General features: G+C 49.3%; 1 protein-coding gene and 1 long non-coding RNA gene across 10 annotated transcripts in view; both read left to right on the top strand.

Annotated features, from left to right (window-relative positions):
- ADCYAP1R1 (ADCYAP receptor type I) overlaps positions 1-4,897 on the top strand; it is a 54,863-nt gene extending 49,966 nt beyond the window's left edge. For 5 of the 6 annotated variants that reach the window (XM_021078476.2, XM_021078475.2, XM_021078472.2 and 2 more), the window contains 2 exons: positions 701-742; positions 2,284-4,897. In XM_021078476.2, the coding sequence (XP_020934135.1) occupies positions 701-742; positions 2,284-2,472 (231 nt within the window). In that variant the 3' untranslated portion in view covers positions 2,473-4,897. 6 annotated transcript variants of the gene reach the window in all.
- Positions 4,898-7,765: 2,868 nt separating this feature from the next.
- Positions 7,766-26,164, top strand: part of LOC146395035 (uncharacterized) — an 82,712-nt gene continuing 64,313 nt past the window's right edge. Inside the window, exons 1-3 of one of the 4 annotated variants that reach the window (XR_014833993.1) lie at positions 7,766-7,839; positions 8,367-8,514; positions 15,054-15,141. This is a non-coding gene — a long non-coding RNA (uncharacterized LOC146395035). Of the gene's footprint in view, positions 7,840-8,366; positions 8,515-11,790; positions 11,882-15,053; positions 15,142-26,164 lie in introns of those variants that run through there. The other 3 variants (XR_014833992.1, XR_014833995.1, XR_014833994.1) reach the window with 3 other exon arrangements.

Raw genomic sequence — 26,164 nt, 5'->3', positions numbered from 1 at the left:
TGACCTTGACGGCTGGAAAGTTACTCTGTGTACCTGACCCGACTCTCTCCCTCCCCCCATTTCATTCAAAGCCCTCGTGCCTGTTAGGGTGTCACCTGGCAAGGCTGGGAGGATTATGGACAAAGCCCCGGCGTTAAAATCCCAGCCCGGGGTTCTTGCCTCAGCCCAAGAATTCTAAGCGCACACGATATAAGTCAAGAATATGTAGAGAAGAGCTGAACACCCAGCCTGTACGGGGCACTTTCGTGGTGTTGTGTGCTGTGTACAAGGATGCAGAGGTGGGGCGGTGGTGGATAAAGACAGGTCTGTTCTGTCCTGGGGGAGCACTGCCCTCAGGAGGACTGTAGGCGAGTTGTAGAGCCCAGAGAACATTCTAAGCCTGCAGGTTATGCCTTTTCTAGAAAGCAGGATAGATCTGGCCCTTGGGCATGGGAAGGATTTGACCAGGGAACGTGAGATCCAAGGTCAGGGTTGTTGGTGGGAGGGAGCTTCCCCGCCGGCCACTTGGTTCCAGGGGTGCGGCGTTCTTGGTGGAGCAGAACTTCTCCTTCTTACCCCAGGTTTCCAGACAGGGGCCCGCATGCAGATCATCTTATTGTTCTGCTTCCTGCTGTCACTGCCCCTTCCTTCTGCCTCCCACACTCCCCGTGGGGGAGGTTCCTGGCTAACACTCTCAGGTTTTGTTCATTCTCTCTCCTAGGGCTTCGTGGTGGCTGTTCTCTACTGCTTTCTGAACGGGGAGGTAAGAAGCTGCCCTTCTTAGCAGCGGAGGTGGCTTAGTGGGGAACAGACAGGGTGCCGCCTACCGGCCACACAGGCTCAATCCTCCAGGCCAGGGCTCTGCCGGACTCCCAGCACCTCCAGGAGAGGGGTGGCAACTGTGCTGGGCTCGCTGACAGCCTCCACCCTGGGCCAGAGTCGCTCTCACTTTGCTTGCTGTGCAGCTGAGGCCCAGTACCTAGTGCACCCCACCCCCAACAAAGACATCAGCCACTGAGCAGAGACCCACCTGGGAGCGCTCTCACCCCGGGTCACACTGTAGTCAGGACGAAGTGAAAGGGAGAGAGGACAAGGCACAGGAAATGGTGCCTGCAGTTCATGAGGCTGTCGAAGGGCATAGGTGCTGAGTAGGGAGCTGCTCACAGTTCAGCACTGCCCCCAGCAGGCCAGCCTGCCTGCCAGGCCCATCCCCTGTAGAGTGGGGGCTTGAGAGACCCTGGGGAGAGTCCTGGAACCTTCTAGTGATTCTGCATTTCCAGAGCTGTGGTCTTAGAGCCTCCTACTTAGCCCGTTAGGGTGATGCTTTTGAGTAGAGCCCAGAAAACAGGTGCTGAGGTGGGGGTGGGGGGACTGAATGGGTGGGTGGCTTTAGAGAGTGGGCAGAAGTCATTGCACCAGTGGGTCTTCGCTGCATGACCATGGTGGTGGGCTGCTCCCCCCTCCGCCCCCACATTTTCCATCTGAGAAATAAGATTGGCTCAGGTAACCTGCAGAAGGGTCAGGTAAGGATAGATAAGGAGAGGCAGACAGGGCCCCGCAGGGACTGGCTGGAGGGACAAGAAGTAGGAGTGTGAGGAGCTTGTCAGGCCCTCAGCCGATGTGTGGGTTGGAACTGCAATACACGGACGTGCTCGGCTGAGGGGTGGGTGTGGACGCAGAAACTGGGCAGGTCCCGCGTGCATCACCCTGAGAGCAACTCAGGGGGTGGGTGTTTGCCCAGGAGGATGCTTTCTTTAGTGATTCTCCAACCTAACAGCATATTGGAATCCCCTGGAAAGCTTTAAAACGTATGGGTGCCCTACCCCAGAGATTTGGGTGTCGCTGTTCTGGGTCTGGTCTGGGCCTCCGGGTTTCAAAGCTCTCTCCAGGCGGCTCCCATCTGCAGCCACGAGTAACGGTCAGGTCAGCAAGAGTAGGGCTTCCAGCCCGGATCTGTCTGCCCCGAGGGCCTACTTTTTAGAGATTTCCTGAAAGGCCACAGGAGCTTGTCTCTGCCTGCGGATCACCACACCGGGAACCAGAGGCAGAGGCCCCAGGCCCCAGGAAGTCATTAGAGGTCTTGCTCAGACAGTGACTTGGGAAGGGGCCAAGGTCAGCTCCTCAGAGGGCGACCTCGAGGGCTGCAAGCTGCAGACTGGGAGTTGGTTGGTGGGGGGGGAGTGTGCTGCAGGAGGTGGCAGGGCCCGCCTGGGTGGGGCCCCAGGGCATGGGGGTCGTGGGTGAGGTGTGAGAGGGTGACTCCCCACAAGTGGCCGTCTGAGCCCCCTGCCCCCCGCCCCGCAGGTGCAGGCGGAGATCAAGCGGAAATGGCGCAGCTGGAAGGTGAACCGCTACTTCACCATGGACTTCAAGCACCGGCACCCGTCCCTGGCCAGCAGCGGGGTGAACGGGGGCACGCAGCTCTCCATCCTCAGCAAGAGCAGTTCCCAGATCCGCATGTCCGGCCTCCCGGCCGACAACCTGGCCACCTGAGCACCCCCCTGTCCCCTCCTCTCCGGACATAGGCGAGGGTCGCGGGCGGGCGCCGGCCCACGCAGGTTGTGCCTCTTCTCTCCCTTCGGGCAGGCCCTGGGCTGGGAGCCCGGCTCCCCGAGCGGGGAGGAGGGTGCAGGGTGCAGACAGGTATTTCCCTTCTCTGTTTTGGCCCTGGCCTCACCCACCTTGGGCCTCTGGGCCCTGACCCCGGACGTGTAAATACTCCCCAAGTTTTGGAAAAGTCGTCCCACCCCTACCTCTTTCTCCAGAGTCCCTGCTCTCCTCAGGCAGGGCCCCAGCTTCACCCCACCCGGTCTCCAGCAGCCGCAGTGACTGCCTGCCCCTGTGTGGGAGGCCCTGTGAGCGGAGGCCGAAGAACTTGCTTCGGGGATTTGGGGTACGGTCTGCCTGACAGCCCTCCTGTAGTGTCTGACCCTCTGTGTGGACTCATTGAGTCTACTCAGCACTCTGTGGCCCTTTTCAGGCTGGCCCGGTCCCTGAGGCTGCCGGGGATCCAGCTTGGATGGCCAGAGGGCTTTTCAGCGCAGGCCAGACCTGCGCTCACCCGACATCTTGATGCCCTCCAGGTGCCCAGCGCCTGGGTATCAGGGCAGCGGGACAGCTCCAGGGCTCTTCTCCGCAGAGACTTCAGTTTGGGTGTGGGGCTCAGGTCAGAGATAGTTCTGGTGCTTTTCATTTGGCCCAAGAAGAATTGCCAAGAGCCAGAAAAATGTGTGTGATTGGAATGGAGCCGGACAGAGGTTGGAGAGAGTCATGGAAGAAGCCACTGGCCACCTCCTTTATTTTGCCCCTGACTCAAGGTAGGCCGAGTTCATCTGGTAGCCTGCCTTCCACCCCTCCTGTCCCCTGGCATCAGCTGCAGAAGGTTGAGAGACAGAGGCCTCAGAGAAACTGCTCCCCCGCCGCGCCTACCACGGACAGCCCCTAAGGCTCCCCTCTCCCGCCTCCTCTGAAGTCAAAGCCATGATTTGGATGCACCAGCCGCTGTCCTGTGATATCAGTGAATCCTGAAGCACCTGACACCTCCCTGTGCCCAAGACCAGGGCCCAGGGCTCCCTTTCACCCCCCCCCCCCACTCCCCTGGACCATGAGGCATCCCAGCCACCAGCTCCTCCAGCTTGGACTCAGCTGCTGAGATATCGCAGACCTCTGCAAAGACTTCCCTCTGTGTGCTCTTGACATTGAGTCACCATGGGAGCCAGGGTGTCCTGGGGCGGGGAGGGGAAGCCATGCCCCCCTTCCTTGTGAGCAGAAACTGCTGATGGGAGGAGTGACTGCACCCCAACTTCTGTCCTGGCTGCCCAGCCATGACTTTCCAGACTGCAGACTAAGAACTTAAAACGGAGCAGAACCAGGTTCAGAGAAGGTGAAGGAAAGTGCTAGAGACCCGTGGCCTGTCTGTGGGGCCCGCCTCTTTCACGTCAGCCTGTGGTGGTCTTGTCCAAGTGTATTTTATGGTCATGTTCTAGAAAGCGTGGAGAGCTCGGCCGTGTGTGTGTGTGTGTGTGTGTGTGTGTGTGTGTGTGTGTGTGTGTGTGTGTGTGTGTGTTGCTTTTTGGTTTTGTAAAGAGGGAGGCCCAGGGCCATTGGGAGAGCTCGGCCGTGTGTGTGTGTGTGTGTGTGTGTGTGTGTGTGTGTGTGTGTGTGTGTGTGTGTGTGTGTGTGTTGCTTTTTGGTTTTGTAAAGAGGGAGGCCCAGGGCCATTGGGAGAGCTCGGCCGTGTGTGTGTGTGTGTGTGTGTGTGTGTGTGTGTGTGTGTGTGTGTGTGTGTGTGTGTGTGTGTGTGTGTTGCTTTTTGGTTTTGTAAAGAGGGAGGCCCAGGGCCATTGGGTTCCTGTTCATGGGGAGGCCTTGTGAGTGACTGGAGAAGCGCCTAGAGCTTGGTTTAGAGAAACACTGTGAACCCCGGTCTTGGCTAAACCAGAGGGACAACAGGACCTGTTTGCCCTTCCCTGGCCACATTTGGTGACTCGGGCTGGCCATGGGGTGTGCGACGGTCCTTGCATCCTGCACCTGCCTCACGATGCCCTTCCCTCTGGCTGGGAGCCACGTGTATTACCTGAGGGGGTGTCCCCTGGCCCTTGCGCCTTGGGCCCTGTTGAGGGGGCTTGACTTGCTTGGAGGGAGCCTTGGGCTCGGGGTCAGAGATGGAAAATCTGCCCTAGTTGGGCTCAGACTGCTGAGACGGCCGACCTCGAGCTCCCCATTCTGGGCCTCAGTCTCCCCATTTGTGAGATGAGGTGGTGTCCAATGCTGCTCCAGGCTGTGCTTCAGTAATTGTCCGGTTCAAAACCAAGGCGGGTAAAAGGCCTTGTTACCTGTGTCATCTAAGGCTCGGAAGAGTCTGTGTTTGTGTGCACATGGAGGGAGGCGAGAATGCTTATTTTCCCTTTTTTGGAAATAGAACGTCTGTCTCTTCCATTTGGACACCGCAGTGGAGGCTGGCGGGCTGGAGGGAAGGATCAGGCCAGGGACAGTTGGACCCGTGCACCGGGCACCATGTGCACACCCAGCTGTCCTCTGCCCAGGACACGGTGCCGTGAGGGGGTGGTCCCCTGACTATGGACCCTGTTTCTTTGTCCTTGTCCCTACCAGCAGGTCTGCCTCACCATGGAGGAGGAGGCTCTGCTTTTATACATATATCATCATGAAATAGCAAAAAAAAAAAAAAGAAAAAAAATCTGCCGAGTTCCCCATGCCGTGCTGCCACCTGAGCCCTGGGCCTGCATCCTCGTAGAGGTTCCAGGTTCCTATTGGTTGGTTTTCCTTTCTGAATGAATTACCACCAGCCTTGTGAGCAGAGGCACCTGGTGTATTTTGCCTGCTCCAGGAGATTAGGCAGCTGTCCTTCAGGGTCACAGGCAGCAGGGGGACAGAATGAAGTCTGGGTAAAATCCTTCCCTCTCCGACCCTTTGTTTTCAAGTCTGTAAAATGGGCAATACGACTAGGTAGTTTTCATCGCCCACTGCATCTCTGAAATTCTTGCCTAAACACCAGCCGTCCACTGGGAGTGGGTCCCAGGCAGGGACTGTGGCGTGTGCTTGGACCGGGATGGGTGAGGAGTCAAGTTGAGGGAGGAGGGCTTAGAGGGCCTGGGAGTGGTTAGGCTGGAGACGAGCAGAGTTCTCCAACTCCAGGTCTCTGGAAAGGGCTTGTTTTGGTTCTGTGCAGTCCTAAAGGACGAAACTCGCCCCGCGTTTCCCTTGGGATGAAGGAATCTCTCACCCTGTCTCATGACTGTCCTGTCCAGGAGCAGGCGGGGTCAGGAGAGAAGCTCCGGCTCCGGGAGAGATAGGACTCCAAGTCAGGGATGCTGAGACTGTCAGGGAGCCAGGGAGGGGTCAGAGTGCGGGAACTAGGGGACGCAGGGGCGCTCTGGTAGTCCCTGGCATGCCCTCGGCTAGGCCACAGTCCCTGTCTCAGTGGGCAGCTCCGCGACCCTCTTTGACACATCCAGTCACCTGCAGTGATTCCTTCGCTACCCCCCACCCCTCCCCGGCCTGGCTTCTCTGGGGAATAGAGCCAGAGCGCTGGAGCCCAGCCCAAGGCTGGAAATACCCCCATCATCACCCACCAAGGGTCCTGCCTCATCCCCTTCGTCCTCGAAGGAAAGCTGGAAGAGGCTTTCTTTGTAATTCTGCGAGTACCCTTGACCCTTGACTCCCTCAAGGACACTCTAGAGTGAAAGCAGGGGCCCCTTCCTCATCCTCAGTTCCTGCCTGGGCCCGGTGACCCTGGACGCCTGCTGGAAGAGCCCTGAGCATCTCTGGGGACCTGGGTATCTCCCAGCTTTGCCACTGATCTGCTATTTGACCTGGATCCTTCCTCATGTAGCTCTGGGGAGACACACCAAGTCCTAGAGCTGGGAGGAAACCTGGAGATCTGCAGGTTAAGCTTCACCGAGGGGCTGACGAGAAAACACAGGTGGGCTTAGCACGGGGCCTGCGCCACGTTGGCATCCAGTGTGCTTTGCAGACTGGAACGAGGAAATGGGCCTGCCTGCTGGTGTGTGCCCAGGCCTGCACGTGAGTTGGAACGAGACACTCAGCAAAGCTTCTGAACAGAAACCTTCAGCCTTGCACAGGGGAGGGGCTCTGGCTCGGGAAGTTGTCAGGACTCCAGACTGTCGGAGGAGCAGTGGGGTCTGTGTGGACAGGGAGACCTGCGTTCTAGCCCGGCTTCACCACCTGCTCTGTGCCCTAAGACCAAACCTCTCTGGGTCTCCACATCCCAATCTGAGAAATGGGAGGACATGATTTATAGTCTGTCACAGGCCAGGGGTGAGGTTGAGGTGGGACGCCTTGGTGGGTGAAAGGGCTTTACTACTGTGCTGAAGACCCTCGAAAGGGGAACCCTATGCTGGTTGTCAAGTGCTTTGAGCCCTCCTGGGTTAACCTCTGCCCCATTTGTAAAACCACCAGCACTTGGGGGGGGAGGGGGAGGCCCATGGTCTCTGATGGACGTGGGATTCCGTGGTCTCTTATTCCCATCAGCTGGTTGCTTGTGGGATAGAATGGGGTGACTTCCGCGTGGGGGATGTCAGGGTTTCCAGGGCACCTGGGACGTCCTTCAAGTGGGCTGTGGGCCTGTCTTTCTCCCTTCCCTGAAGTCGGCATCCCGGGATGTGTCTGTGCTTGGCCACGTGTGTCTGGTCTTCTGTCCGTCTTCTGTAGCTTAGCCCCTGTGAGGACTGGAGTGGGGATGCCACTGGCATCCCAGACGTGGCTCCAGGCTCACGGTGGGAGCCGGGCCCGCCTGGGTCTCATCTCCCACAATAAAGCCAAGCCCCACACGCCTCACTGCTACCGCTGCCGCCGTCAATGCTGTGCGCACAACCTCGTCCTGGATTTTAAGGACGTCAAACTGCTGTAGACGACTCAATAAATGTCTTCGCATTTTTCTTGGTGACTATAACTTGGCAGAAGTGGAGGGTGGGGAGGAGAGGAGGGGGAAGGGGAGGAAATCTGGTCCCCCAGAGTGACCAGCCTTCACGGTCTTGTGGCCTTTTCAAGTCCAAGGGAAAAGCATGAGAATGGGCCTGAGTGAGCTTGGAATGGACTTGGAGAGGTGAAGTCCTGGCTTCACAGGGACCTGCAAGGATCGTGCAGCCTGAGCGGAGTCAAGGTCCCTTGGATGTTTTGGGTTCTTAGAAATGGAGGCAACTCACCTCATGGTCCTTGTGGCCCCATGGCCTTCGAAATAGGGGTTTGTAAGAGTGGCCGTGGGACATCCTCAACGCCCACCTGCAGTGAGAATTTCATTCCACAGGTAACCACAGGCTGCCAGAGTCCCACCCCCTTCTGGATATTCAGAGCCATCAGCCCCTGCCAGACCAGTTCCAGGTAACCCCCATTTCCGTGAGGTTCTGTTGATTTTCACAATTTCCGATGCCTGTACTTATATTAGAAGTTTTGTTTGCCAACAGCACAAGATAATTTGGGCTGATAAGTCAGAAAAGGAGTTTAGGAAAAAAAGATGCTTCTTTTGAGGCTGGAGAAACCAGAAAATGTGTCTCCAGCCGTATCATGTCACGGAATTGGTGACAAAGCTGTAGCTGGCTGCGGCTGCCAGCCCAGTGATGTCTTCTCTGCCAGGGTCCCAGCCTCCTGATTACCATCTTTGAAAGCAAATGGTTTTGCTGTCCCCAGCAAGTCCGATTCCACCCGCAGCCTCTTTCCTCCAGTTGCTCACTTCTGAATCTGTGTTTCTCACGAGTCCATCCGATTGGCTAGGTTTTAGTTGGGATGAGGCTGCAAATTTGACTTTTCTGGATTCTTCCTTGGGGAGGTCGGGCTCATATGTCGGGAGAGTTTCCAGATTTAACAATAGTATTAAAAAGTCCTGAAATCATAAATGTCTGCCGCCACAGGCCTGAGGGCTAAGCAGTTGCAGGGCCAGCTCCCTCTGGTGTTCCAGGGGAGCCACTCCAAGGAAGTCAAGTCAGTGGAAAGACGAATCCCAACCCAACTGCATGTGATCCCTCCCACGAGACGGACCACTCGGCCGAGAGCGCCCAGGTATCTGGTGGGGGTGTTCCCCAACTGGGAGGCTGGCTGGGTCTGCTCCCTGAGATCCCTGTTCTTCTCAGCTCCACCTCTCCTTCGATCCCAAGAGAAATGATCAGGCTCCACCATACAACTGACTTGGCAGATACTTTGAGCCACTTCTGAAATGGAACCTACCCTGAAAAGGCGAAAATTAGTCTCTCGTGTGTCAGACTGTGCTGGCCACCCACACGGATGACTTCCCACGTGCTTAGAAAAATACTCTCACGGGCGTGACCATGGTACATTGGGGTTCCATATGTTTCATGGACAGAGAGAGGTCACTCTCAAGAAGCAAAGAACGAAAAGTAAGGAGATCCCACGGTGACTGAGCCAGTGAGAACCTGACATAGTCTCTGTGAGGATGCGGGTTTGATCCCTGGCTTGCTCAGTGATTAAGGTTCCAGAGTTGCCACAAGCTGCAGCATAGGCCACAGATGTGGCTCCAGTCTGGCCCTGCTATGGCTATGACGTAGGCCGGCAGCTGCAGCCCCAATTCCACCCTTAGCCTGGCAACTTCCATATGCTGGAGGTGTGGCCGTAAAAAGAAAAGAGAAAGAACCAAAAGGAAAAGGAAAGGTTCGAATTCCACCTTAGGTTTGCATTTCTTGACAACTGTGAAGTTCCTCCAAAAAGCTCGTCTGTGTGAGCACTTATTAAATACTGTTTCCTCCATCCAGCCCCTTCAACTGATCAATTAGCTCCAGCCCTCTTTTCTCCCAAGGCCCATAAAAGAATGCCTTCAACCTTGGTCTTTGCTCCTCGTAGTGTGAGCCGTTCCTCTTGGGTACCCAGTGGTTCTCAAGCTTTAGCATGCATCAGAATCACCTGAGGGGCTGATAAAATACATCTTGCTGGGCCCACCCCCAGATCCAGGTCTGAGGTAGAGACTGGTCATTTGTATTTCTAAGAAGTTCCAAGGTGCTTCTGCTGCTGATCAGCGCTTTAGGAACCACTGCTGTGAGGACCCCTGGCTGGGCCTCGCAGTCCCTTTTGGGAAGCTTAGGGCTTGACAGTGATTAACCTCACAGGATGGGGAGGACAAGCAGGGACATCAGCATGAACTTTAGTTGACTTTTCTGGAGGTCACTGTTTAAGGGACAGGAAGCAGAAAGGTCTAAGAGAAGAAGCAGCCCTTGAATGTCCATTTATTTTCAATCAAAGTGAGTTTAAGACCATCTCTGAATCAATCAAGTTCAATGGGCTAGAAAAGAATAACCACAATGAAAAGTGACTTAAAGGAGATAGAAGTTAAATTTTCTCACATGAAAGGAGTCCAGAGGTCGGCACCTTGGAATTGGTCTGGTGGCCTTTCAGTCCCTCTAAGGACTCAAGCTTCTCCCTTTCTGCTCCTCTATCCTCAGTACGTAACTTCCAGTCTCAAGGTCAGGGCCTGGGCCAAGAAGGCTCCTGGAGGTCTGGATGTTCCTAGACTCGGGGGAAGTGAGAGAAGACACTAGACCCCTCCTCGTTTATTCGCTGTCTTTTTAGAAGATGCCGCACATGGCCACACTGCAAGGTGGGCACTATTGTGCACCCCTAGTAAAGCTGGAAGAGAGATTAGATACCAGCTGGCAAACAGTAGTTTGTGCCATAGTCTCCATACCCTGAATCTTGAGGGGTTTAGGTGGTGGTCACTGAGATCATGCACCCTTGGGAAAAACCAGAGGCTAAGGGATCCCGTTGAAGCCCCACTCTGCAACACTGGGAACAAATTGGAGCATGCCGTCCCCAACCTGGACTGAGGAATTACTCGAGAGGGTCCCAGAAGAATTGAGGGAGCTGCTTGTGCCCACTCACAGGAACCTACTCCAGCGTGAGGTGTGACGTGTGAGGGCGTGTTTGCATCACTTCCGGTTTCCTCCATTCTTGTTCTCTCATGACTGTGTTTCCTGAGTGGATTCTGCTCCCTCGTGGCTTCTACATTATTTAATCTCTTTTTAATTTGGGGGATCATCAGAGTGGTGATGTAGTTACATAGTTCACTTTTTTTTGGGTCTCTTCATTTCTGTTGGTTGTCCTCAGGTGACCCGAATTTAGTGCTTCTGAGCCTCCCAACTATCTTAGACTGCCCCCTGGTGGATGCCTGTCAGAGCCATTCTTCTGGTCTGAACATGGAGATGGCCTTTCCCCCCTGTCCTGGATGCAAAAGTAAGAATTCCCCATGTGAAACTCAGCCGCCAGGAGCACTTCTAACTTTTAGAATATGACCTTGTAAATGCCCATGTAAAGACAGCTTTTCTTGACCTCTGAAATAATTGTTTCCTAAATTTCGATATAGGGCAGGCTTAGGAGTGTCAACCTTTTTAGGAGGAGACTCAGATATTCATTGAGCCTCTAACTCTTCATTTAATAATTATTTCTCGAGTGCCTACTGTGTTCTAGGAACTGTCCATTCACTGGGGAGCGTAGCAGGTAAGGGCTCTGCTCTCAGGAGCTTACTTTCTAAGAAGAAAAATGAGGCGATTTCAGATAGAGGGAGATGTTATGAAGAAAGTTAAAGCAGTTGATAAGTGGAAAGTACCGGGAGTTGGGTGGGCTGTTTTTGATACGCAGCCAGGGGAGGCCTGTCTGAGATGCTCACTGCTCACTTAAGCACCTGGACATTCGGCCCCGCCCCCCTCATTAGCCCATCAACCTGCAGACACCTACAGGGGGAGCCTTCCTCGTAGGGGGACCAGCAAGGGTGAATGTAGAAGAGAATTGAAATATACACACATGTTCAAGGACAGGTGCACTGCTTTCCCGGGGCTGCCGTAACAAATCGCCATAAACTGGGCACCTCCAAACAACAGAAATGAGTCCTTCCCCTGTTCAGGAAGCAGGAGCCTGGTATGAAGGTGTAAGCAAGGCAGTGCTTTCTTGAAGGCCCTAGCGGTGAATCTGTCCCATGCCTCTCTCTTAGCTTCCAGTGTTGCTGGCCATTCTTGGCCTTCCTGGGCTCACAGATGCATCACTCCAGTCTTCTCCTCAGTCACCCACGGCGTTCTCACTACACCTCGGTCTGTGTCTCTGTGTCTTCTATTTTCTTATTAGGACACAAGTCATATTGGATTTAGGATCTACCCTAATCCAGTATGACCTCATATTTACTAAGTATATTTTCAAAACCCCTATTTCCAAATAAGGTCACATTGATAGGTACCTGGAGTTAGGATTTGAGTGTTTTTTGGTGGGGGGGGGGGACGCTTTTGAGTTTCCCTGACACTTGGGAATTGCCTGCAGCTTTCCCTCCAACCTTCTCTTTAGACTTTATAGGGCGAGGCATCCATTCCTGTGCGTCAACCATGATCTCTGTTGGTAACTGTGACTCTTCTTCCCCGGGTACAATCTGTGTGCAGTAAGTACCATGGAGAGGGCCGAGTGAACTTGGCTCCAGCACCACAGACAGTTCCAAGACACTGTACCTACTAGAGAGCTGAATGTTTGCAGGGCCAACTTATCTGATGTGAACAAAGGCAGATCTAGGTTTTATGGGGCCAGAAACATGCAATTTGGAGGGAGGTCCTCTTCAACAAAAAATGCAAAATTTTAAATTCAAAACAAATTTAAAAGGTGTACAAACGATTTTTTTTAGCATGAGAAAAAGTTGGCAACTCTCACACATAGTACAAAACTCAGAAAAATAACAGAATATTTCTATTAATTAGGATACTTTTAACCTACTTTTTTGGCTGTATATTCCTTGACCCCATCTTTATTGGACACTTTTTATATCATTTTCTAGATGGATAATTCAAATTAATTCAGTCACATGATTAATCATAATGTATGTTTTATTACTGATAGTTTGGAAGAGAGGAAAGGTAAAGACATAGAAGCAGAGAAATTATAGCAAAGACTTCTTCACTTTTTCCTGAAAAGCTTTCCATGAGTCCAGATATGGTTAATGCCTCTTTGCTGTTTTCTCATAAAATTCTGTGCAAAAGCCACACTGACTTTTGAGCACTTACCCAAGAAATATTAATGGCAAATGTATTAAGTTCCATGTGCTTTAGATGCCAGGGACTAAAACTGTGAGTTAAGCATAAGAATTTTTTTCCTATAAGGAATACCTCTTACTCAAGAAAGCAGAAAATACATAGGCAAACAAATACATCCGTGGACTATTACTGATTTATGCAGTTTGGGACAGAAACCAGGGGTTGGCTGGGAGGAGGGGGGTCTTTTAGGAAGCACCCCTTACCCCAGGCTCCATAGGGGCAGGTGGCAGTGCTTGTAGGAACCACAGTGCCCTTCCCCCCAACCCATGAGAGCCCAGGGCTCATGCCAGCCTCCCAGGAGTTTGAGACCCAAAATTCACGTGATGGTGGCAGGACAGGCTGCTGACTCAAAAGGGGTTTGGTCACTTTGCAGTCCTTATTGACCCAGTTATTGGGACAGGTCTCAGCACCTTTAGGAACCACAGGCCTCTCTGACCAAAATCCAGGCCTCACCCCAGCCTGCCTCAGGGTTCCAAAGCTGAGTCCAGGCTGCAGAAAGGGCTTGGCAGGAAGAACTGGTAGCAGGCTCGGAGAGCGGGCTCGGCTGGGAGTCTTGTCTCCCTTCAGGATGGGTTGGGTCAGGCCCAGCATTGGTAGGAACCATGGAGAGTTCGCTTGTGAGTAATGAGCCTGCAAGAGGAAGTGGGGGCACTGCCAGTTGTGAGAACCAGGCCCTGGAGACAGTGTGGATAAGTGTGTAAAGGCCCTGCCTGGCAAAGGGCAAAGGGACCCATCGTTCTCCAGTCCTTATGTGCCCCAGGAAGGAACTTTGCTGGAAAGCAGTCCTTTCACTGGAGTGAAAAGGATTCAGGGAAAGGGAGGCATTGATGATGGCGTAGGTTCTATCTTTCGGCAAGTTTAAGGAGACGCTGCTTTCCAGGGCCACTCAAGCCATCAAAATGCCAGACTCAGCCCTGAGTCCCAGCGCGTCTGCATCCTCAGCTTTGACTGGACCACTCAGCACTCGCTGGAGCCTCCTCCCCGAGTAGAAGCACACTGATGAGAAGTCTAACTGCTCTGTGGGTCTGCGTGATGCCCAGGCTGCACTGGCCCCGCGGGCAGGCAGGAGACATGGAAGTACGTAGAAGGCTGAAGACAGGCCTGCTGAGTGGTCCTGCCTTGTCATTTGTTTGTATCACCAGCAAAGAAAGACTGAAAACAGATCTTGACACAACCAGTCATTTAAACTGAAGCAGGTGAGACAGCAGCACATATAAAAAGGCTGGGAGCCTTGGCGTTCCCGTTGTGGCTCAGCGGAAACAAATCTGACTAGGAACCATGAGGTTGTGGGTTCGATCCCTGGCCTCGCTCAGTGGGTTAAGGATCTGGTGTTGCCACGGGCTGTGGTGTAGGTCGGATCTCGTGTTGCTCTGGCTCTGGCGTAGGCTGGCAGCAACAGCTCTGATTAGACCCCTAGCCTGGGAACCTCCATATGCCATGGTGCAGCCCTAAAAAGACAAAAGACAAAAAACAAACAAACAAACAAACAAAAAAAACAAAACAAACCTGGTTGCCTAGAGCCAGTTCCTCTCCCAACCAAACTGTCTGTGGGCAGGGTCTCCCTTCTTGATTTCCACGAGGCTGCACTGCCCTCTGTCGGTCACTTGGTTATCAACGTGGGCCGCGCAGCACTCCCTCTGGAAATCGCAGGAGCTCTCCCGAGCAGGGAGTTTTCTGCCAGCCAGGCTTGTTTCCACACAGTGACTCATAAAATGAGATAATGAGGGGCAAGAGCAAGTTAAAATATTTACTATAATTAACATCGGGTGGAAAAACTTATGTCTTAAATCACTTGTGGAAAGACTGTGGCCTGGAGAGGGTTTTGCAGTGGGTATAACCCCACCCCCCACCCCGGCGTTTCCTGTCGATGAAGCATACAGAAAAAAGTTTTTCTAATTATACAGGAAATTTATTTCTGAAGGTCACATAAATATAAGAACCACATGTTTAGGAAGTGACTAGGTGACTAAGAATTTTCACACTCACTTACCAGCGTGAGTGTTCTCTTTTGTCCACTCCTTTCTTCCTCAGATTTTAACGAGCTGTTTGCCATGTCCTCCCTTCCCCTGCTTCGGGGATCCAGAAATGAAAGAGAGAAGGATCCTGGTCTCAAGGACCTTGTTTGTAGGGAAGTTAATACCTAGACTAAAAGGAGGCAAACAGGGAGATGTGTCCAGATGCTGTTGGTACCGCCCAGGGCTCCTGGGCCAGTCTGGCGGCTGCAGGTGTGGACCGCTAACAGGGTACTAGTGCCCCTTCTCCTGAGGCTTGCTGAGGGGTAGCGCTACCCCTGCTCCCCATTTCCCATCTTGTGTCGCCTGTGGCCAGAGGGTGACTAAGGCAGGGGGGTCCCCCAGCCCAGCCCCCTGGCCTCTATGGGGGGACAGTTCCTGTGGTGCAGTGTACACTCCAGAGCTCCCCGTGGGCTCAGGAGGAGGCTGATCCTGCTGAATTGACATCTTTGCCTCTGCGGTTTCTCCCCAAGGCCCCCCCCTCCACAAGCTATTTGCTCACGAATCTCCACTGCAGGCTCTACTTCTAGACGCAAACATGTGCTATCGAAGAGGCCGGGAAAGCTGAGCTCCAGTTTCAAGACCAGGGAAAATGTGCCTTGAAGGTTAGTTTAGATTTGAGCACATTGGAGAGATGCATTCATTCCCCACACACACTGACACGCATTGAAAAGTGTCTTCTGTGATCCGGGATCTGTTCCAGGCCTCGGGGACACAGCAGTAAGTAGGACAGTCTTGTTGTCACAGGCACTTACATTCTGGTGGGAAGAGGAGGAAGGAGGGAAACAAGGGATGATGAGATAAGTTCTATGGTAAAAACAAAACATGGTAACTAGTTAATGTTACCAGCCCTCTCTCCTACAATTCTACAAACACTTAGCCATGGGGACAGGAAATTCAGTTCAGCTTCTTCCAAGCGTTCTGATTCTTTACATCCAGTGGTGCAGATTTCAATCAGTGTCAACTCCCACTGAGTTCCTGGTGAGGACGGTTATTTTAAACCAGGGTGTTGACCCCAAACATTTTCAAAAACACTTCCAAAGCCTGAATTTGGGGTCTTGGAACATTCTGTAGGCTTCCGACATCTAAAGCATTGAAGAGTCTCTTTCAGTCTAGATTCAGAGTAGGGTCTCCCTAGAGGACCAGGAACGCTGTAAACGGGTAGCGGGCAGGTCCCTGCCATCACCGGCAGTGAAGACTTGTGGCTGCCTGGTAGGTGATTTTGGGGACAAGAAACAGTTGGCTTTTCTGGAGTTCAGGCTTGACTTGTCCTGCATGGCTATGCCTTCCATTCTCCAGTGTCCCAGGACCACACTGTTCTAGATCCAATATGCCTTCAAGCCAAGGCCTGTGGCCTTAGGAGCTGATACCGCTTCTTTCTGGCCCAAGAGGTTTCCTAGGCAGAGACTGTTTTTGTTTTTGTTTTTTGCTTTTTTTGGTCTTTTTGCCTTTTTAGAGCCGCACTTGAGGCATATGGAGGTTCCCAGGCTAGGGGTCTAATCGGAGCTGTAGCTGCCGGCCTACACCACAGCCACAGCAACGCGGGATCCGAGCCGCATCTGCAACCTACACCACAGCTCAGGGCAATGCCGGATCCTTCACCCACTGAGCGAGGCCACGGGTTGAACCCGCAACCTCATAGTTCCTAGTCGGATTCGTTAACCGCTGAGCCACAACGGAACCCTGGCAGAGACTGTTTTATTCATCTTCCTGTGCCCCAAGGGCACAAAGCAAATCCTGTTGCATAGTAGGCACTCCATGTGTGACATTTGTGAAATAAGCGAATCCCAGGTCCCTCTTTAATCCCTATGTGTCTGTCTTCCTCCCATGGTCCCAAATAGCCAGGCCATCATCCTCTCTCCATTTGACAAGCCTCATGGCCTTTCCAGCCACTGTGCCTTTGCTCAGTGCTCGCTCTCCTGCTCAGGGGCTGCCTGGGTAATTGAAAGAAATCCCTGGGCTTCCAGGAGAGCCAGGCCAGCTCTGGAACCCCAAAAGTGTGTGACTTATGGCAGTCAGCTTCTATAGGGAAATCTCGCCTACGGTGGGTGGTCAGATCCCGCCGGTACATAGTAGGCACTCCACGTGTGTCATTCTCCAGCTTTCCCGTCTTCCACCCAGTCTGCTTTTAAAATATCCTCTAGTTTCATAACTAAATAGCGTCCGCCTTTCAAAGTCACGTTCTCCGTAAAGACTCCCATGATCCCTGTGACACAGACTGACCTTAGAACACGTCATTTTTCTCTGGTTTGAGTGGGGTAGGATCTTCCTGATGCGGTGGTGAACAATCCTATGAAATTTAACACTCCTTTTACGTAACACTTTGGGTTGACATTAGGGCTTTTCTGAATACCCTGATCCTTCTCCTTCTGGGAATGGTGTTGGAAGGCCAAGGTCCTCGAAGTCAGGCAGAGGCATGTGACACGCACTGGCCAATCAACTGTAGAAGTGAGCTGGGCCACTTGGCCACTGAAGCATTAAGGAGCCATGTAAGAGCCATCACGTTCCTGTTCTTGCTGCTGGAGCAAAGAATGGTGTGGCTATGCAGTTTGCATTGGAAATAAACTTTGGCCTTTTTAAGTCGCAGGGATTAACCCAGAGTTGTTAATTTCTGCCACACGCAGAATGTAGCTCGTTATGATCGAAGCATCCATTTTATCCTCCGAAAATGAAATTCATAGTATATATGTGTGTGTGTATCAGTGTGTCAATATGAATATATATGTCTGTATACATATATAGTATATATGCACCTATGCATATGTACACTGTGCATATATATTTACTTTAAAAAGTGATATGGTCTAATCGCAATATAAAGGGAACAGAAAGGGAGCATTAAATTGTAATACTATATATTGAATAATACATGCTCTCAGCTGACAACACCGGTGACATAAAGAAGACACTTGTCCCTGTACATCTGAGCATTTGGAATACAACAGCTGCAAATACAGACCCTTAGAGCTGTTAGTGACTCACACACCACTGGCAGTGCTATTGTCACTGACATGATTATCTAAAAATAGGGACAAATCTTGGTGAAGTTTCTGATGAGCATTTAACCCTCCCTTGATTAACAAAGCAGTTGGCTTCCCGGGAAAATGCGATGTATTTTGAAACTCTGCTCCAAATACTTTGTGTTTAAGTATAAACAAGAATTGTGTTCCTGGTCCAGGTTTAAATGTAACCTACAGTTGGCCCAGGTTTGAAGTAAAAACCTAAATGTTTTTGCCTACATAACAGAAGGCAAAAGGTCTGTTAGGATGTTGGAAAGTTCTGTGGGACGTGGGACAATTCTTTGTGGTGTGCACCTGCCCTGTATATTGCAGAATGTCTGCTGTCCCTGGCCCCTGCCCAGCAAAAGCCAGTTGCACCCGAACTCCAATGCTGTGATGATGAAAAATTCCCCCCACCTGCAGCACATTTCCAGAATGGCCCACAGAGGCTGGCTTTTCCCTCCTTGAGAAGCACCGAAGTGTTTCTGAAGAATGCTCCTCCATACTTCTTTGGAATCCCAAACACCAGCCAGCGCCGAATATGGTTAAAAGTAGCTTTCTTTTAAAAATCTGTCAAGCTGATTTTTTCAACCGGATTCTGATAAGCTGACTTTTTCTCATCAACACATGCTGGATGATGGCTCCTGTGGTCTGATCCTCCAGGGCTCTATCTCTGATGGTGGCACTAGGACCTGTGATACAGGGCAGCTCAGTGGTACCCCAAGGGCTGGGTATGCAGATGCCCTCAAATGCCGTGGATATTTCCTGAGCATCCCTAACTTTCCTCATTTGGTTGTTAGAGCTCATCACACAGGTCTTTACCCGAATGCTCCAGGACCGTCTCTGGGGTTCCCACCCCACCTGACTACCTTCCCGTTATTGCAGTTTCAGATGGCCAGACTTGGTTCAGGGTTGGGCTGGGTCCTTGGGTTGGGCTGTGTCCGCTGAGACTAGCTGCCTGTGGGGAACAGGAGCGCATTGCAGCAGCACATGTTCTTAGCTACGTCTGGAAAGGATGGTTCTCCCAGATCCTTGTGGCCCTCTGTGCCCTCCTCCTTTCCAGCCCATCATTCACCATCCCGGCTGATATCAGGCTTCACCCTGGAGGAATTGCCCTTATACCCTATTTTCCAACTACATTTGAGGGTAAGATTCAGGAGGCTTCCCTCCTCCAGGTGCTGCTGTGCTTCCGCAGCTCACTTCTTGTTTGGGTTGTTTGGGGAATCGGGGTATGCTCTTAGGGATAATTATTTCCTGCCCCATTAGCCAATGGGCTAGTATTGCAATTCTCTAAAAGGCTGATTGACAGCCTGATTCTTGAAAGCTCTGTGCTCTGTTCTCCACCTTCACAAATCATGCTTTATTGTGGCCTTCACATCAGCATCCCGCCCTCTCGTTCCTGTCTCTTAGCAGCAGACTATGACTCTGTCCTAGGTCTCAGCAAGGTGGCTACTTTCTTGTCCTCTGCTTCTGAAAGTTAAAGTGGTGTTTAATGGGTGGCGGGAGGCACCACTCATCTGTTTGCTGCCTCCAGACACCATTGCCGGCCAGCCCTCCCTGGTGGCAACAAGTGTTATCCCCGGCAGACAGCAGGGGTAGGAAGGGACTGGGGTATCCTCTCCCCCCATGTCTTTGACTCCTCTCTGGCCCAGATCTTATCTCCTGCCATGCTTTCACTCTGTGACTCTGTTCATACAGGTTTTAGTATAATGCAGACATTGGCAGTACATGGTAGTTCTGCAAGATGGTTGATTCTCTGATTCTTGAATTCCCAGACCTCCTTCTTTTAACTAAAATTTTTAATCATTGAATTTATTTTTTTTATTATGGTAACACTGATGTATAACATTTTATAAGTGTCATGTGTACAACCTTATAATTTGACTTCTGGGTACAATACAGTGTGGTCACCCCCAGAAGTCTAGTTTCTGTGCATCACCTTAAAGTCGAAACCCACCCCTGCCTTTCCCATGTCATACTCCCTGTCCCACTGCATCCCCTCTGGTAATCACCAATTTGTTTCTCTTCCTATGTGTTTGCTTGGTTATTTACTTATTTTTTTAATATTCCATATATGAGTGAAATCATACCGTATTTGTTCCAAACCTTAGCAAGGCTGGATCCTGTTTCTGTTCCCATCTCAGACAGGCCAGCTTGAACCACACTGTATAGCTTTCATAAAGAAACTTGCTGGAGTAAAAAGAAATGAGAGGCGAAACTATAGTATCTAAGGACATACACTGGTGGAATAAGGCTTTAAAGAAACCAAGGAAGTGATTACTTTAAAAGTCAGAGTGGCCGTTAATTTGGAGGCAGAGACAGGGCTGTGATTGCAGTTCTGCAGGGTGGGCTTCTGGAAATGAATTAGGAAAATTTCATCAATTTTGGTGCTGGCTACAGGGTAATTACCTTCTCATAATTTATTAAAGCTCTACATTTTGGGCACTATAGTTTCTATACCTGTATTTATCTTGCCATAGAAATTGGATTAAACAACCCAATTAAAATGCAGAGATTGTCAGGCTGGATTAAAACACGTGATCCAACTATACTCTGCCAATGGGGAGACACACTTTAGAGCCTAAGAAACAAACAGACTGAAAGTAGAAGAAAGAAAAGATACATCATACAAACAGCAACCATAAGAATTCTGGAGTGGTTATACTGATGGTAGACAAAATGGGTCAGTCAATCAGGAAGATATAACAAAAATAAACACATGCATCTAATGAAACAAAATTGATAGGCTGCAGGGAGAAACAGACAATTCAATACAAATAGTCGGAGACTACAATACTCCACTTGATTTTATTTATATTTTATTTTATTAAAATTTTTTTAACTGAAGTGTATTTGATGTACAATATTATATAAGTTATATGTGGACAGTAAGTGATTGACAATATTTAAAGATTATGCTCCATTTAGAGTTCTTATAAAGTATTAACTAGGCGTACCCATCATGGCTTAGTGGTTGACAAACCTGACTATTATCTATGAGGATGCGGTTCGATCCCTGGCCTTGATCATTGGGTTAAGGATCCAGCGTTGCCACGAGCAATGCTCCCATCCTGCATTACTGTGACTGTGGTGTAGGCCGCCAGCTACAACTCCAGTTGGACCCCTAGCCTGGGAACTTCCATGTGCTGTGGGTGCGGCCCTAAAAAGACAAAAGACAAAAAAAAAATATTGGCTATATTCCTTGTGTTGTACAATGTATCCTGTTGGCTTATTTTATGCATTATAGTTTGTACCTCTTAATCCCCTACCACTGTATTGCCCCTCCCTCTTCCGTCTCCCCACTGGTAACGACTAATTTGTTCTCTATATCTGTGCCTGTTTCTTTTTTGGTTATATTCATAAGTTTGTTGTATTTTTTAGATTCCACATATAAGTGATATCATACTGTATTTGTCTTTCTCTGTCTGATTTATTTCACCTAGCGTAATATCCTCCAAGTCCATTCGTCTGTTGTTGCAAATGATAAAATTTCATTCTTTTTATGGCTGAGTAGTATTCCATTTTCTGTGTGTGTGTGTGTGTGTGTGTGTGTGTGTGTATACCATATTTGGACACTTAGATTGCTTCCATATCTTGGCAATTGTAAATAATGCTGCTATGAACATTGGGATACGTGTATTTTTTTGAATATTAGTTTTATTTTTAAGTCATTCTAATAGGTGTATAGTGATATCCATTGTAGTTTTAGTCTGTATTTCACTAATGGATTATTCTGATGAACAGCTTTGCGTGTGTTTATTTGCTACTCCCCTTTCCTTTGGTTAAATGTCTGTTTATATCCTTTTCCCCCTAGAAATTGAGCTGTTTGTTTTCTTACTATTTGTGAGAGTTCAAAAAAATACATATTCTTCAAATACAACCTTCATCAGATAAGTGATTTAAAAATATTTTCTTAACCGTGTCTTTAGAAGAACTATCTAAAATTTTATATAAAGTCCAGTTTATCAATTTTTAAATCTATTTTGCTAATTTTGTTTTCAGAGGCATGTTATGCAGTAGGAAATAGAGAGATTTTGCAGAATTTTGAGCAGGGGAACAATGTCTTGAAAGAGACATTAAAACAAAAATTGATCTGATTTTAGACAATGCTATAAATTGAAGTAGAAATAAATCCCTAGTGAGGAAAATCAACTACTATAATAAATTAGGTATGAAATAAATAACAACTTAGGTAGGTGTGAAAAGAACCTGCATTTTCATTTCTTAACCTTTCATCTCTCTGCTTCACTAAGAGGTACTAATGATTACAAGGGTTACTTACAGCCATGGCTGGATGACTCCAGAGGGAAGTCAGGAGTCTCAGATGGGCAACATGAAAAGGCTCAGCTTCCTTCATTCCATCTGGCCTATCCCTCAGATGTCTCTTTTTTTTTTTTTTTTTTTTGAGTCATGATTTCCTATTCAGTCAGGAAAATAAAGTTTCTAAGATGTGACTTAGCCACAGTGCTTATGAGACTTAGCGATCGCCATGTCATAAATCACCCCAAGAGAGTTTTAAAGCAAATCAGCATTTATTTAGCCCATGATTCTGAAGGCTGGCAGCTCCGGCTGGGATCAGCTGGGTGGTGCCTCTGGTTTCTCCTGGACCCACCCATGCATCTGTGAATGGCTTTGCTCATCTCTGCTGGGCTCTCCCCCATGTTGCTGTGTGTTGCTGGGATGGTTGTCTCTGCTCTGTGTCCTCCTGCAAGCTCCACCAGGCTGTCTGGAGTTGTTTGCTTGGCAGCTGGTAGGGTTCCTCGAGCTTGAATTGAAACATGCAAGGCCTCATGAGCCCCAGGCTCAGCATTGGCAAGTGTCTTCCAACGCATTTGCAGGGGCGGTGGGAGGGGGTGGACATAACATCAAAGCCAGCCCAGACTCAGAGAATAAATATAGGAGGGGAGTAATTGTGACCATTTTTGCAAATGATTTATTTCAGTGTCTGTCTCATGAGCTGATGTAAGGTCAGTTCGTGACATTCCTTGGGATGAATAGCATTTTAGAGATCGCTTTTCTGGAAGTTGATGGTGAAAGGATTTTTTCTAAGACAAACTTTCATTATGCTCATAATTATAGGATCCGGGGCCCTTAAAAATGAACCAGAATTACGCTCTAAAGTGGAAATCCCAATTCTTGTTATTTGTCTCCCACAAGGATAAGAAACAGCCGCATTATTAAGTGCTGTACTTTGCTTCAAATATTAACTAACAACAATTGACCCGCTCTGGGATTTATCCATTTAGTTATTTACTGGAAGCTGTTCCTGTCATTTTCAACAATGCTGTTATCTATGAGATTATCTTTCTTTTAGCTGTGCTGGGTTTTCAGTTGCATTAATGCAGCTTCATATCTCTTCCTGTTGCTTCTCTAATTAAAAGCTTGTTGGATATCCAAACAAGAAATACTGTGTCAGGCACTGGTAATAAAGACTGCTAATAATCAGGAGGAAAACACCAGAAAGGGGCAGCCTCAACCGAACATGAGAAATCTTCGGATCAGGCAAAGAAGTGGGCCCAGGGGTCTGGGGAAGATTCTAGGGCAGTGGTGTGGCGGTGAGAAGCCAGCCTGCCCGGAGAGGGCCAGCTGCAGATGGCAGCCTGATGGCAGTTCAGGAACCCTCTTCCAGGCTGGTTGGGTGGTGAATCCTGGGACCCAGAAGGACAGCTCTTGTCTGCCCAGCCAATCCCCACCCGCCTCCTTTCCTGATTCCCTAACCCCCCAGCCCCTGCCCTCCAGCTGCCTTTGCCAACTTTGGTCTCCACAGCAGCTATCAGTTCCACTAGTTATAAGAATCAGCCACTAGATGGTACCCGCAGTTCAGATTAAAGCACTCTCGTGCCCGAGCTTGTAGGGCCTTCCTCTGAGAGTGAAGCCGGGCTCTGAAGAGAGCTTCCCCTCTCCAGCACAGTTATTCTCCCACTTTTCTCTCCATCTTCTCACCCCGTGCCAACCCCATTTAAAAAATGAGGTTACTTGCAGCAGCAGGTCTTGCATGATTTTGACGGCAGAGGAGATGGGGGTGGGTGTGTGCGAGAGAGAGAGGCGGGATGGATGGTGTGGCGGAGAGGAAAAGGGCGTTTGCGGGTTCCAGGCAATTTTGGATGGGCCCTCTAAGGACGCAGATTTAACTCTGGGCGAGAAAGAAGGTACAGCAGCTTCTCCCTCCTCTCCCATCTTGAGCCCTCGCCTCGCTCGTCATCGGGGGTGGTGAGCCCTTTCACAGGCGCCTGGAAGTATCCCTTCAAAAGCTGGACTCATCATTTTCTTCCTTCCTTCCTCTTCCACGCAACCTCCTCTTTCCAGCTCCCTCCTGTTTCTTCACCCCCTCGTAACTCCCTCATTTCAGGGACCTTGAAGCCACCCTATTTCCTTACTCGACTCTCACCCTCTTGTGCCACCTCCAGCCAGCAGTGCGGCTCCCCTTCACGGCTGCCTCCGCGGTCCTCCCAGTCCTCTCCATGTGCACTGGGTGATGCTGCTGTTTGTCTGATCACCTTTGTGCTTGGATACAGCAGTGGTGTTGACACTGCAGATGCAACGGTGACATCTTACCTGAAATCTTGAGGATGAGTTGACGTTAGCCAGGGAAATGGGGGTAAAAGCCTTCTCAATAGAAGAGTGGACCCCACCTGGGAACTAGGGGTAGTTTTGCCCCCACAAGGGATTTCTGTCCATGTGTCTATAGACAGTTTTGGTTGTTACATCTGGGGGGAGGGGAGGTGGTCCTGGCATCTCTCTGGCAGGTAGGGGTCAAGGATGCTTCTAAACATCTTGTAGTGCACAGAACCATCCCCACAGTCAAAAGTTATTCAGCCTCCAGATGACAATAGTGCTGAGGCTGAGAAACCCTGTGACACAAGAAGCAACAGTGGGGTGAGAGAACCTGACTTTTGTGAGGGATTGGAAGAGTTTTATGTGATAGGAAGGGGTGGTGGTGGGGAGATGTGACTAGATACCAGAGTACACAGATGTGCACTCAGGAGTTTAGACTCTTCCCAAGGCTGATGGAGAGGCTCCTGCAGACTTTATTCTCAGGGTCACCGAGAGCCGCTGGTGGGAGCTCTGGAGCCACCACATTGAGTGAATGAATAGGCACAGTGTCAATCACAAGTTTGAACCAGGCCTTCTTGTCCAGACCTCGTGGAGTAAGAATGCTGGTATGCACTGATCCTTCTGAAATAAGCTAGAATAATCATAGTCATTCATTTCTTAAACAAATAAACAGATAACCAACATACCAAAGCACTGTCTAAGCTTTTCATAACGATTTTAACTTTTCGGGAGTTCCTGTTGTAGCTCAGTGAATTAAGAACCCAACTGGGGATGCAGGTTTGATCCCTGGCCTTGCTCAGTGGATTAAGGATCTGCCGTTGCTGTGAGCTCTAGTATAGGTTGATGATGCAGCTCAGATCTGGCTGCTGTGGCTGTGGCCAGTAGCTGCAGCTCTGATTCAACCCCTAGCCTGGGAACTTCCATATGCCGCAGATGTAACCATGAAAAGCAAAAAAAAAAAAAAAAAAAAAAAAAAAAAGATTTTAACTTTTCATCTGCCCAACAATCCTTATATAATAGGAATCTTTTTGTTTTGTTTTTGTTTTAAATCCTTGTTCTTTTAGGACGAGGGCACAGAAACTGAAAGAGTCAATCTCCCAAATATCACACAGCAAGGAAGTAATAAGGTCAAGATTTAGACACGGAACCCAAGTAGTTAACCATAAGGTCCACTGTCATTGTACTATTTTGCCATATTTCCAAAGAGTAATGGGAAGTCAATAATTATCCACTTTTTATAAATTTTTAGTAGCTTTGAAAATAGAACATGGGTTTCATGTAATTTCTTGGACAGCTTTGCAGTGTATTTCTTCTTAAATAGTGTAATCCAATAATATTTTGAAAGAATCTGAAAAAATACTCCATACCTCAAGTACTTCAGTTCATTTTAAAAAAATGAAAAAAAAAATGAATTCAAGTTAGAAAAAATAACAAAATTAACCCAAGAAAAGCAGAAAAAAGTTAAAGGCAGATATTAATAGATTGGAAAACAGAAACGTTTATAGAAACTTTAAATAGTATAATCCAGTAATCTTTTGAAAGAATTAGAAAAAAATACACACACTTTGAGCACTTATGGTCACAAAAAATAAGTACTGAAAACAATTAAGCATGTTTCAAAAGTTAGGTGAAAATAAAATTAATCTGAGACAAGCAGAAAAAAGAATTAAAAGCGTAAATTAATAACTTGGAAAACAAAAATTTATAAAACTTCTAAATAAGTCCATGAGTCAGTTGTTTGAAAAATTTGAGAGATAAACTATGGCATAATCTAATTTTTAAAAAAGGAAAACAAAATCACATATTAGGAATAAGAGAAGACTAATTGCAAAACCAGAGGAAATTAAAAGAATCAGAAAAACACTATTATTGCTAAATCTTACGCAGATAAATTTGAGCAGTTATATGAAATTGGTTGATAGTCTAGGAAAATAGGAAGTAACAAAACCAATTCTAGAAAAGACGTGCAATAGAAGAAACAGAGAAACTTCCCAAAGAGGTACCGTTAGTAACCACAAAAGGCACCAGACCGAGAAGGTTTCACAAAAATATTTTACCATATCTTTGATAAGTT

This window comes from Sus scrofa, chromosome 18, assembly GCF_054392235.1.
Source record: "Sus scrofa isolate SSC_HxYL_T2T_F1_AM1 chromosome 18, Sscrofa_HxYL_maternal_Yorkshire_Landrace_v2.0, whole genome shotgun sequence".
Classification (NCBI taxonomy): Eukaryota; Metazoa; Chordata; class Mammalia; order Artiodactyla; family Suidae; genus Sus; species Sus scrofa.
This window is presented reverse-complemented; position numbering and strand designations above follow the sequence as displayed.